Below are 13934 nucleotides of genomic sequence, written 5' to 3' on the forward strand. Positions count from 1 at the left end.
GTGGAAGGGTGATTAATGAGCCAAATTTTTAAAGTACAGCTAATCAAGGAATTGAAGTTTGATGTTTCTAAAGAAAATACATATTTAAAAGAAGATGTTTAGATGCTTGCCATCTAATTGGAGATATTTTGAGAGACAGTATCATGGACCATTTAAAACTTGTAACTTGGGCCGGCCCTGTGGCTTAGCGGTTAAGTGCGCGCGCTCCGCTACTGGCGGCCCAGGTTTGGATCCTGGATGCGTTTGGATCCCGGGTGTGCACCAACGCACTGCTTCTCCAGCCATGCCGAGGCCGCGTCCCGCATACAGCAACTAGAAGGACACGCAACTATGACATACAACTATCTACTGGGGCTTTGGGGGGAAAAAAAAGGAGGAAGATTGGCAATAGATGTTAGCTCAGAGCCGATCTTCCTCACCAAAAAAAAAAAAAAAAAAAAGGATGATTAGCACAGATGTTAGCTCAGGGCTGATCTTCCTCAAAAAAAAAAAAAGGTAGTAGTTTAAAACTTGTAACTTGCTTGACCTGATTCATATTTACAAAATTGGAGAAAAATTACTTCAAGTCTTTGATTTTTTAAACTTAGCAAGCAGCATTGAGGTCTCGGAAAATGGGAGCTTTTTGTCTCTTTTCTTTCTTCTGGAATATAGGGGCATCAGAATCAGGAATATATGAGTGATATAGCATAAAAGTTAGGCTCTTAAAATACACAGGAGCGGGGCCGGCCCGGTGGCGCAAGCGGTTAAGTGCGCGCGCTCCGCTGCGGCGGCCTGGGGTTCGCTGGTTCGGATCCCGGGCGCGCACCGACGCACTGCTTGGCAAGCCATGCTGTGGCGGCGTCCCATATAAAGTGGAGGAAGATGGGCACGGATGTTAGCCCAGGGCCGTCTTCCTCAGCAAAAAAAGAGGAGGATTGGCGGATGTTAGCACAGGGCTGATCTCCTCACCAAAAAAAAAAAAAAAAAAAAAAAAAAATACACAGGAGCTTGCATACATGTATTGTGTTCTTAAGAACACATGTATTGTGTTCTTAAGTCGTGGCATTGTAATACACTGCTGTTTCATGATAGTTGTGAGATGCCTATGATTTGTTTTGATTTTTAAAAATGCTGTAGTTTGATTTATCTTTTTCATTAAGTCAGAATAAATTAGAATATAGCTATTAATTATCTGTAATATTACTCACTTGCATTCAGATGAAACTTTTTGGGGTGGGGGTGATAGAAAATGGTGGGATTATATTCCTTTGCCAGGTTGTGTGAAGAATCAGTGTCCATATTTGACAACGACTGTATTGCACTTTATACTTTTTAGTGATAACCTAGTCAAGCCCAGTCCCCGACACACTGTAGATAATATAGTATATATTTACTACTGAGTGAATGGATTAGCACCACTAGGTCACACTACCATCTCGTTCCTTGATAGATTTTTCCTCTGAAACCATATGAAAATAATGTCTTTTTTACATAGAGAAAATGCATTTACTTATGGTATAGTCCATCCACTTTACTTTTTGATTTCACCTGGATTTTGATTCTTTAGTGAGGATCAAGGTTCAAAAGCCTCTGAAAACACTGAAAACCGAAAAGAAGCAGATGAAGTTTGCAACACTAAATCATCTTCTCAGATACCTGCCCAGCCATCAGTAGCAAAAGGTCCCTATGGGAAAGGACCTCCATTTAATCAGGTTTGTTGGACTCAAGGAGATCCTTGTCACGGGAGATATTATGGATGAATTAATCTTACAATCATGGAGTTGAAAGATGACTTAGGAAAAGAGAACTATATATTTTTTCTTGAGTAGCTCTAGATCTAAACCATAATTTTATTGCATATTAGTAGGAACTGTCAATACAGTAGCTAAAATTATCAAGTAGAAATTAAAGTTTCACTTCATTTTCCTTGTAACAGCTCAGTCATATCAAAGTAGAAGGGTAAATTGTTTTTCCAAACTAACATTGCTGAAGTGCTTTATGGTTTACCTAATGACTTTGTAAATACTAGTCAGTGTTTCTATTTGAAATTGTATGCTATCCGAGTAGGGAAATCACACATAGGGAGTAGATAAATCTATTAAGTCTGAGCCATTTTGAAGAACATTGTTAAAGAAGAAAAATATGTGGGCAACAGATACACTTGATCTTACTTCTAAGATGTCAAGAGCTGCATTACAAAGTGGGAATAAAAAAGGACTACCTTCCAGAGAGTCTAGTTAACTCATAGTATACTCAGCATGTATTTGTTGCATTCGTACAAAACATGAAGGAACCGTTCCCTTCCGGGGGGTAAAAGTAGATAGCTAACAGTCTCCATAAAAGGAAAAGAAAACCAACAGCATCAGTCACAATACAGCATGATAAGTGCTATGGTAGAGTGCGTGTGGTGAGTTCGTAGAGAATTCTGTGGAAAAGATTTTGCAAAAGACTTGGTACTTGAAGCAGGAATTAGCCAATAGACAAAGGGAAGTGAGCGATTCTAAGCAGTGGGAACATGTTCAGAGTAGAGAAGTGTGGGAAAACACGGCACATTCAGGAAGTCACCAGTAGTTTGATATGAGAGAAGAGTAAGAACTATGTAAGAACCAGTTATTAAATCTTGTATGCTATACAAGGAAGTTTGGGTTTTATTCTTAAGGCATTGGTTGGCCGTTGGAGAATAAATTCATGAACTCTGAAAAAGAAGGATTTTTCAGGTATTATTTTTTGTAAAATCTGTGTTTTGTGTGATTTTTAACATACTGGCATAATGGGGAATGATAATTCCTTTCTTCATGAAAGAATGTCTTGATGTCTTGATTTTTTTGGTGTGTGATACTGATGTATATATTAGCAAGCAAATATTCCATATACTATATCTGGTTCCGGTATGTTTTAGATATTTCCTTTTTTTAAGCTAAATACAGTTTTAGTTTGCCATTAGAAAAAAAAATCCAGAAAAAGAATTGGGCTTACATAAATAAAATTTTGAAATTAGTGGCATACTTCTCTGCAGCCAAATTACTTGGGCTAGAATTCCAGAATTTATCGCTAAAATTCTACTGTTTGCAAATTTCTTTTGAGATTCTAACCTTGTTGAAATGGCAGAGTAATTCTAGAGGACGCAAAGTTATCTTGTAGTGAGTGGTGTACTTTCATTAAAAAAGAGAAAAGAAGGGGCCGGCCTGGTGGCATAGTGGTTAAGTTTGCACGCTCCGCTTCAGGGGCCCAGGGTTCGCAGGTTCAGATCCCGGGCGCAGACTTAACGCACCACTTATCAAGCCATGCTTTGGCAGGCGTCCCACATATAGAGGGGAGGAAGATGGGCACAGATGTTAACCCAGGGCCAGTCTTCCTCAGCAAAAAGAGGAAGATTGGCAACAGATGTTAGCTCAGGGCTAATCTTCCTCACAAAAAAAAAAAGAATAAAAAAGAAAAAGATAAAGATGGTTTACTTTTTGCAATCTTGTGGTTTCACTAAAAAAATCAGTACATTCGCAAATATTTCCAGTAGATATCTTTTATCTAATTACTTGATAACAATCCTTTTCTTTATAATAGGAACGTGGACCATCTTCACACCTGCCGCCACCTCCAAAGTTGCTTGCACAGCAGGTACATCTTAACCAAATGCTGTTTTATGGTCTGTATGTATTATTTGACTTTGTTTTAATGGAAAAGTTCTGTGTATCTTATTTATAACTTTTAGGAAACAGTTATGGTCTTTAGCTTGTAGTTCCTGCATATCTTCCTCTTTATCTTTACCCTCTTCATTCTCAGCTGATAAACATGCTTCTAATTTCACTAAGAAAATAAAATTTCAATGCCCTTCATATTCTGACTTCCTTCCTGTTGTCCTTGTTACTAAGGACAACCCTTCTATTTGTTCCCAGGATCCCATCCTCTGTCACTTACCAGTAATGTTTTCTCCCATCTTAAAAATTTTTTTAAACACCAACCCTCCTTTAACTCCTGCTACGTTCCATCTGCCTGCAGTTTCTGCCCTATTTCTCTGTTCTCCTCCATGGCAAAATTGTTTTAGTGAGCTATTGACACTTGCTGTCTTTACTTTCTCTCTCGTTAACACTCTCCTCTTATGCTTTCATCTCCCACTATACCTTTGAAACTGTTATTATCAAGGTCAGTAGTCAGTAATGACTTCCATCTTGCCAAATCCAGTTGTCTTGTCTTCATTTTACTTAAATCTCAGTAGCAGTTGACATAGTTAATCTTTCCATCCTTCTTAAAACATTTTTTTTTACTTACTTTTGAGACATCACACTATTTTGTTCTCTTTCTTCAATTTGTATTCCTTCAGGGCCTCCTATACTGATCTTTGACTGCTGGAGGGCTCTGGGCTGTGTTCTCATTCCGTTTTCTAACTATATCCTTTCCCTAGAAGATCTCATCCATGTGCTCATGGCACTCAGATGTTTATCTTGACCCCTTAAAGCTCTGCCCTGACTTTAAGAGTCATGTATTCAACAATCATTTCAACATCTCCATTTGGATCTCTCATAGATAGCTCATATTTAATATGTCCAGACCATAACAAACCCCTACTCCCACACATATACAGTCCTGCTTCTTTCCATGTCTTCCCCATCGTAGGTAATGGCATTATCATGTACCCATTTGCTCAGGTTAAAACCTGGACGTCACTCTTAACTCTTCCTTCTTTTTTCCCGTATATCCAGCCTAATCTATCAGCAAGTTATGTCACCTCTACCTTCAGGATATATTCCTACACTGAGTACTTGCTACCACCTGTTATATTTCATTTGAACTATCACAGTAAGTTCTTAACAGGTCTTGCTTTCCTCTCTTGCCGCCTACTCACCCACCACCTCCATCCCAAGTTCTCCTGTAGTAGATGTAATCTTTTTACACTGTATTTATTAGGTCAGTCGTTCCTTGCTCAGGTCCTTCTCATGGTCTTTAAGGTCTCTGTCTACTCTTCTGATTTCATCTACTTTTCTCTCTGTTCTTGCTTCACAAGCTTTATTCCTGTTGTTTTTTATTTCACCCTGAAGATGTTTTATTTGCTGTTTCCTCTAACTGGAAGACTCTCTTCCTGAGATCCTTCCTATGATCAAATTCTTTGCTCAGATATTACCACTTTAGAGGCCTGCACTGATCTTCTTACTAAAATAGGTGCACATACCACAGCCATCACCATCATCTCCTCCAGTCATTTTCCTTTTAACCACTGAATGCTCTTTAGCATTTCTATATACATACAGGCTAAAACTAAAACACCTGAAAGAAAATGTAAAAGAAAGTCTGAGCTTTCTTCAACAAAGATGCTTGGATAAGACACAAAAGGCATGAATTAGAAATTGATCAATTTGACTTTGAAAAACATCACTAAGGCAATGAAAAGATATGTCACAGAAAAAAACATGACTAATACATCTGACAGAGAACTTGTATTGGGATATATTTTTTAAAAAAAACAACCTTACAGCTCAATAATAAGCATTAGCCCAACAAAATGATTTGAACATTCACTTCACAAAATAAGATATACAGATGGCCAATAAGCACATGAAAAGGTGTTCAAGATCTTTAGTTACCAGAAAAATGCAAATCAGAACCACAGTGAGATTTTGCTACACATCCAAAATTTAATAGGCTGATGACACCAAATGTTGGCAAGGATGTAAGCAGCTCGAACTCGCATAGATTGCTGGTGGAGCTGTAAAACCTTGTAATCACTTTGGAAAGCAGTCTGTCAGTCTCTTACAAAGTGAAACATATGACTCAGCAGTCCACTCCTAGATATTTATCCAGATGAAACGAAATGAAAACATATATTTACATGAAGACTTAGCCATGAATGCCCATAGCTATTTTATTCATAGTTGAAAAACTAGAATCAATCCAGGTGTCAATCCACAGATGAAACAATGTACCTATGATGGAACACTGTTCAGCGGTAGAATGGAGCAAACTGCTGATACCTACAAGGACCTCAAAACTATTGCTGCGAGCACAACAAACCAGACACAAAAGAGAATGTAACTTGATGTATCCATAAGGAAAGGGAAAACGACTCTATACTGCCAGAAGTAGATCAATGGTGGTTTGGGGTCAAAGGGGGAGGCAGAGGAGTGATGAAAAGGCTTTATATCTTGATGGGGTGGTTGTTACACAAGTGTATCATTCACCCAAACTCATTAAACAATACAGTTAAAATACGTGCATCACATTTTATGTAAACTATACTTCACTGAAATTGCTTTTCAAAAAATGCTTACTCGATGAGTTTTCTGTGTAAATTAGGTACTTTATTATTTTGTTTTCGCAGCTTGTCTCTGAGCTATAGGTGAAGTAACTAAACACCAGAGAGATTAACTGGTTTGCCTGAGATAGCACTGTTAGTAAATGATAGATTCTGGATTCATGTTTAATATTCAGTTCACTGTTTGCATCAGACCATTATTTTCTGTTTAGTAAGGATTCTGACTGGTTGTCTGGCTTTTAAGATTTTTCCACCCTAGTAGCTATTAAAATCAGTATTTTTAAAACAAATTTTTTAAGTTCCTTAATATTTCAGCCCTTCATGTGTGCTCTTTTTATTCTGGTGGTCTTTGCATAGTTGCTGGCAGTGATTTTACACTTTGTAGTAATTGTCTTAGAACACATTAATTGAAAATTAAATCATTAAAACTCGATCTCTCAGGTGATCCATCCTCCACCATAGGTTCTAGATGTGCCTTTCTGGATTTTTCAGCTTCAAGATAGAACTCTCTCAACCCAGGCTGATTTCTAGTAATTTCTTCTCCTTTGGACTGTCAGCAGTAGCAGTGTCTCCATTTTCTTTGCTTAGCTTCTTTGGCTATCTGCTCTTTCCCTGTAACTGTACCTCAGTCTTCTCAGGGCTCATGTGGTGGCTTTTGCGTCTTTATGGACTTCTTTCTCCTTCTTTAGGCATTCTCTCTCTGGCAGTTGCTGCAAGAGCACTCATATTCTAAATTTCCCTTTGTCTCTAAATTTAGATTTTGAAATTCACGTTGTGACAGCTTCTAATTTTATTCAACAAATACTGAGTGAGCAACAATATCTGGCACAATAAATAGGTACATGCTCAGTAAATGTTAGATGACTGGATTAATTATTCTGGTCTTAGTTTTGGGAATTATCTAGACCTAATATTTTCTTCATGTTGTTACTTGTTTGCATTTTAATGTGTATGTTTTATCAGGAAAATTTCTGACATTTTGTCGAGTGTTTTCCTCCCTCTTCCTGCCTATGATATCCAATGTTGATCAAAAATAGATTTGTCATACTCCTGTGATAATTTATCTTAATGTTTCAGCATCCTCCTCCAGACCGACAAGCAGTACCTGGAAGGCCAGGCCCTTTTCCCCCAAAGCAGCAAGTACCGGATGAAGATGAAATATGGAAGCAAAGAAGAAGACAACAGTCAGAACTTTCTGCAGCAGTGGAACGTGCTCGGAAGCGGCGTGAGGAAGAAGAGCGAAGAATGGAAGAACAAAGGAAGGCAGCATGTGCAGAGAAACTGAAACGATTGGATGAAAAGCTTGGCATAGTGGACAAACAACCATCTCCAGAGGAAATTAGAGAAAGGGAGCGAGAAAAAGAACGGGAGCGTGAGAAAGAACTTGAAAAAGAACATGAACGGGAGCGAGAGAAGGAAAGGGAAAAAGAAAGGGAAAGGCAAGAGGAGAAGGAGAAAGAACTGGAGAGAGAACAGGAAAAACAAAGAGAAATGGAGAAGGAAAAAAAACAAGAAAAAGAGAAAGAACTAGAACGGCAGCAGGAAAAGGAAAAAGAACTGCAAAAGATCAAAGAACAGGAAAAGGAATATGAATTGGAAAAGAAAGAAAGGGAGAAAGTGGATGAAAAAATCGAGCACAAAGAACCTACTTTAGAGCCTATGGTAGAAAAACCAGAAAATGAAAACAACTGTAATAAAGGTATGATAGTCTTGTTTGTTCTTATATGACCTTTACAAAAAGGCTTCACATTGCTTACAGTGTGGATGTTTGTGTATTTTAAATATACGCAATCCAAATAAAAGTGATTGGTGCTTTGTTTGGGGTTTTTTTGGATAGAAGTTGAATTTTATTGGATACTTTAATTTGTCTTTTCTGTAATTTTTTTTTGTTGTGGTAAAGTACACATAACAAAATTTAGCATCTTAGCTATTTTTAGGTGTACAGTTCAGCGGTATTAAATATATTCATGATGTTGTGCAACCATCACCACTATCCATCTCCAGAACTCTTTTCATCTTGTAAAACTGAAACTCTATACCTGTTAAACAATAACTGTCTATTTCCCCTACTCTCCATCCCCTGGCAACCACCGTTTTACTTTGTGTCTATGGTTTTTGACTACTCGAGGTACCTCATATAAGTGTAATCATACAGTATTTGTCTTTCTGTCACTGACTTATTTCATTTAGCATAATGTCCTCAGGATTAATCCATATTGTAGCATATTGCAGAATTTCCTTCCTTTTTAAAAGGCTAAACCATTGTGTATATATATACTACTTTTAGCTTATCCATTCATCTGTTGATGAACACTTGCATTGATTCCATGTTTTACCTATTTTGAATAATGCTGCTGTGAATGTGAGAGTAGAAATATCTCTTTGAGACCCTGCTTTCATTTCTTTTCGGTATATACTTAGAAGTGGAATTGCTGGGTCATATGGTACTTCTATTTTTAATTTTTTGAGGAACCATCATACTGGTTTTCATAGCAACTTTACTATTTTACATTCCCACCAACAATGTACAATGGTTCCAGTTTTCCCACGTCCTCACTAACATTTCTTATTTTCTGTGTTTTGTTTTGATAGTAGCCATCCTAATGGGTATGAGATGGTATCTCCTTGTAGTTTTGATTTGCATTTTCCTAATGATTAGTGATGTTGAGTATCTTTTCATGTGTGTATTGGTCAATTTGTATAACTTCTTTGGAGAAATGTCTGTTCAAGTCCTTTGCCCATTTTTGAATTAGATTGTTTGTTGTTGAGTTAGCTATATATTCTAAATGTTAATCCCTTGTCAGGTATATGATTAGCCAATATTCTCTCCCATTCCATGGGTCGCCTTTTTATTTTGGATGTTCTTTTCATGCACAAAGCTTTTTGATTTTCATAAAGTCTAGCTTGACGATTTTGTTGTTGCCTCTGCCTTTGGTTTTATATCAAATAAGTCATTGCCAAATCCAATGTCATGAAGCTTTTGCTCTATGTTTTCTTCTAAGAGTTTTATAGTTTTATGTCTTACATTTAGATCTTTGACCCATTTTGAGTTAAGTGTTGTATATTGTGTTAGGTAAGGGTCCAACTGCATTCTTTTTTTTTTCTTTTTCTTCTTTTTTTTTTTTTTTTTTTGTGGGGAAGATCAGCCCTGAGGGAAGATCAGCCCTGAGCTAACATCCATGCTCATCCTCCTCTTTTTGCTAAGGAAGACCGGCTCTGAGCTAACATCTATTGCCAATCCTCCTCCTTTTTTTCCCCCCAAAGCCCCAGTAGATAGTTGTATGTCATAGTTGCACATCCTTCTAGTTGTGGGACGCGGCCTCAGCATGGCCGGAGAAGCGGTGTGTCGGTGCGTGCCCGGGATCCTAACCCGGGTGGCCAGTAGCGGAGCGCACGCACTTAACCGCTAAGCCACGGGGCCAGCCCTCCAACTTCATTCTTTTGCATGTGGATATTCAGTCTTCCCAACACCATTTGTTGAAAAGACTGCCCTTTCCCCTATTGAATGGTCTTGGCACCCTTGTCTAAAATCATTTGACCATATATGTGATGGTTTATTTCAGGGCTTTCTCTATTCTATTTGTTTGTATATCTGTATTTATGTCGGTGTCACATTGTTTTCATTACTATAGCTTTGTAGTCAGTTTTGAAATCAGGATGAATGCATCCTTCATCTTTGTTATTGTTTTCAAGATTGTTTTGGGTGTTCTGGGTCCCTTGAGATTCCATATGAATTTTAGGATGAGTTTCTATTTCTGTAAAGAATTCCATTGGGATTTTGATAGAGATTGCGTGATTCTGTAGATTGCTTTGGGTAGTATTGACTTGTTAACAATCTTAAGTCTTCTAATCCATGGACATGGGATGTATTTCCATTTGTTTTATGTCTTTAATTTCTTTCAGCAATATTTTGTGGATTTTATTGTACAAGTCTTTCACCTTCTCGGTTACTTCCCCTAAGCATTTTATTCTTTTTGATGCTATTATAAATGAAATTGTTTTTGTAATTTCCTTTTCACATAGTTCATTGTTAGTATATAGAAAGGTTAGTGTAGAAGTGTGGGTAATTTTTGTGTGTTGACTTGTACCCTGCTCCTTTGCTGAATTCATCTAATAGTTTTTGTAGAATCTTTAGGATTTTCTACATATAAGATCATATCATTTGTGAACAGGTAACTTTACTTCTTCCTTTCCATTTTGGATATTCTTTTACTTCTATTTTCCTGCCTAATAACTCTGGCTCAAACTTTACTACTAAGTTGAGTACAAGTGGTGAAAGTGGTCATTCTTGTCTTATTCCTGATCTTAGAGGAAAAACTTTCAGGTTAGCACCATTGAGTGTGTGGTGTTGGCTGTGGCTTTCATATATGGCTTTTATTATGTTAAGGTAGTTTCCTTCTATTCCTAGTTTATTAAGTATTTTTATCAGGAAAGTGTGTTCAATTTTGTCACGTGCCTTTTCTGCATCAATTGTGATGATCGTGTGTTGTTTTCCCTTCATTGTGTCAATGTGGTGTATTACATTGATCAATTTTCATATGTTGAACTGTCCTTGGAATATATCCCACTTTGTCATGGTGTATAATCCTTTCAATAAACTGCTGAATACTGTTTGCTAGTATTTTGTTGAGAAGTTTTACATCAGTGTTCATAAGAGATAATTGTCTGTATTTTTCTTATAGTGTCTTTGTCTGGCTTTGGTGTCAGGGTAATGCTGGCCACATAGAATGAGTTAGGAAGTGTTCCCTCCCCTTCAATTTTTTGGCAAAGTTTGAGAAAAATTCATGTTAGTTCTTTAAATGTTTGGTAGAATTTACCAGTGAAGTCATCAGTTCTAGGGCTTTTTTGTGTGTGTGAGATTTTTGATTATCAAGTCCATCTACTCATTTTTTAAGTCTATTCACATTTTCTATTTCTTTGTGATTTAGTTTTGGTGGGCTTTGTGGTTTTAGGAATTCGTCCATTTCATTTAAGTTATCCAATTTGTTGGCGTCCAATTGTCTGTAATACTCGCATAGTCCTTTTTATTTCTGTAGAATTGGTAGTAATGTCACAATTTTTATTTCTGATATTAGAGTGTGAGTCCTCTTTTTTTCTTAGTTCACCTACCGAGCTAAAGGTTTGTTGATCTTTTCACAGAACCTGCTTTTTGTTTCATTGATTTTTCTCTTTTTCTGTTCTCTATTTTATTCATCTCTGCTGTGCTCCTTATTTCCTTTCTTCTAGTTACTGGGTTTAGTTTGTTCTTCTTATTCTCTTTCCTTAAGTTGTACTGCCAGGTTGTTCATTTGAGATCTTTTCTGTTTTTTTAATGTAAGCATTTGTAGCTATAAATTTCCCCCTTTGCACTGCTTTTGCTTTATTCCATAAGCTTTGGTATGTTGTGTTTTTATTTTCCTTCATCTCTTAAGTATGTTATTTCCCTTGTGATTTCTTTTTTGATCTATTGGTTGTTTTAAGAGTGTGTTGTTTAATTCCACAGGTTTTTGAACTTTCCAGTTTTATTTCTGTTGTTGATTTCTAACTTATCTAACTGGTCAGAGAAAATAATTTATATGATACCTATCTTTTTAAATATTTTGAGAGTTAATTTGTGGGCTAACATATGGTCTATGCTAGAAATTGTCCCATGTGCACTTGAAAAGAATGTGTATGCTGTTGTTGTGTAGAGGGTTCTATATCTGCCTCTTAGATCTAGTTGGTTTGTGTTAAGTCCTCTATTTCCTTACTTATCTTCTGACTGGTTATTCTGTCCCTTATTGAGAGTGAGGTATTGAAGTTTGCAACTGTTAATGTAGAATTGTCTGTTTATCCCTTCAATTTTGTCAGTTTTTTGCTTCATATATTTTGATGGTCTGTTATTAGGTGTGTAAATATGTATAATTGTTAATTTGCTTTATTGAACCTTTTATTAGTATGTAATGTCTTGTAAAACTTTTTTGATTTAAAGTTGATTTTGTCTGATATTAGTATAGCTACTCCGCTCTCTTCTGGTTACTATTTCCATGGAATATCTTTGTCCATCTTTTCATTTTCAGTCTATTTGTGTCTTTGGATCTAAAGTGAGTTTCTTGTATATAGCCTATAGTTGGATTATGCATTTTTATCCATTCTGGCAATCTCTGTCTTTTGATTGGAGACCAGTTTAATCCACTTACATTTAAAGTAGTTTTGATTAGAAGAGACTTATTTCTGTCATCTTGGTATTTGTTTTCTAGAAGACTTAGAGCCATTTTGTCCCTTATTTCCTGCATGATTGTCTTCTTTAGTGTTTAGTTGATTTTTATAGTGAAATGTTTTAAATTCCTTTCACATTTCCTTTTGTTTATATTCTATTGCTGTTTTCTTTGTTTTTACCACAGGGGTTACATTTAATATCCAAAAGTTGTAACACTCTAGTTTGAATTTATACCAGTTTAACTTCAATAACATACAAACACTCTGTTCATTTTCCTGTAACAGCTTCATTCCCTCCCTTTTTGGTTATTGATGTCACAAAATTACATCTTTATACATTGTATCCTACCCAGAAACATAATCTAATAATTATTTTAAATGAATTGGTTTCTTAAATTATGTAGAAAATAAGATATGGAGTTACAAATCAAAGTTGGAGTAATACTAGCTTTTAAACTAATAATTCTTTTATTTTTAAAAATGTATGTTTCTTAAATCATGTAGAAAAACATAGAATTACACACTAGTATTGTTACAATACTACTAGCTTTTATAATTGTCCACATATTTGTCTTTATTGAGATCTTTATTTTGTCATACAGCTTTGATTTACTATCTAGTGTCCTTTCATTTCACCCTATAGGACTTGTTTGAGCATTTCTTGCAGAGCAGGTCTAATGGTAATGAACTCTCCTTCAGCTTTTATCTGTGAATGTTTTAATTTCTCCTTCATTTTTGAAGTTTTGCTGTATATAGGATTCTTGGTTGATATTTTTTTTTCTTTTAAAACTTCGAACACTACCTTCTGGCATCCAGTGTTTCTGATGAGAAATCTGATAATCTTATTGAGAATCCCTTGTACGTGAGTTCTCTTGCTGCTTTCAAGATCCACCACCACCCCCACCACCCCGCCCCCAGGGGAAGATTCACCCTGAGCTAACATCTGTTGCTAATCCCCCCACCCCCCACCCCCACCCCAAAGCCCCAGTGCATGGTTGTATATCCTAGTTGTACCTCCTTCTAGTTCTGCTATGTGAGCTGCGGCCACAGCATGGCAACTGACAGACGGGTGGTGTGGTTCTGTGACTGGGAAATAAACCACAGCTGCTGAAGTGGGAGCACCAGACTTTAACTACTAGCCTACCAGGGCTGGCTCTCTGTCTTGGTCTTTTGCAAGTTTGATTATAATGTGTCTTAGTTGGGTCTCTTGGAGTGTGTTAAGCTTCTTTGATGTTTATATTCGTGTCTTTCATCAAGTTTGAAGTTTTAGGCCGTTATTTCTTCAATATTCTCTCTGCCCCTTTCTCTCTCTCTCTCCTGCTTCTGGACTCCCTCAATGTGTGTGTTGGTCTATTTGATCTTGTCCCACAGGTCCCTTAAGCTCCGTTTACTTTTCTTAGATCTTTTTTTTTCTGTTCCTTAGACTTAATAATTTCCATTGTCCTATGTTCAAGTTCCCTGATACTTTGTTGTGCTTGCTCAAATGTGTGTTTGAATGAGAGGTGGGGGATGTGTAGCTGGTACTCTGCTAAGA

At 36.8% G+C, this 13934-nt stretch overlaps 1 protein-coding gene across 11 annotated transcripts in view; it reads left to right on the plus strand.

Moving 5' to 3' along the window:
- The window catches only part of PRRC2C (proline rich coiled-coil 2C), a 93749-nt gene that overhangs the window by 33783 nt on the left and 46032 nt on the right, over positions 1 to 13934 (plus strand). For all 11 annotated transcript variants that reach the window (XM_087437891.1, XM_014783421.2, XM_014783419.2 and 8 more), the window contains exons 10-12: positions 1547 to 1691; positions 3541 to 3594; positions 7301 to 7922. In XM_087437891.1, coding sequence (XP_087294017.1) covers positions 1547 to 1691; positions 3541 to 3594; positions 7301 to 7922 — 821 coding nt within the window. The remainder of the gene's footprint in view (positions 1 to 1546; positions 1692 to 3540; positions 3595 to 7300; positions 7923 to 13934) is intronic.

This window comes from Ceratotherium simum, chromosome 2, assembly GCF_057802395.1.
Source record: "Ceratotherium simum simum isolate JZ-2026a chromosome 2, ASM5780239v1, whole genome shotgun sequence".
NCBI classification, from domain to species: domain Eukaryota; kingdom Metazoa; phylum Chordata; class Mammalia; order Perissodactyla; family Rhinocerotidae; genus Ceratotherium; species Ceratotherium simum.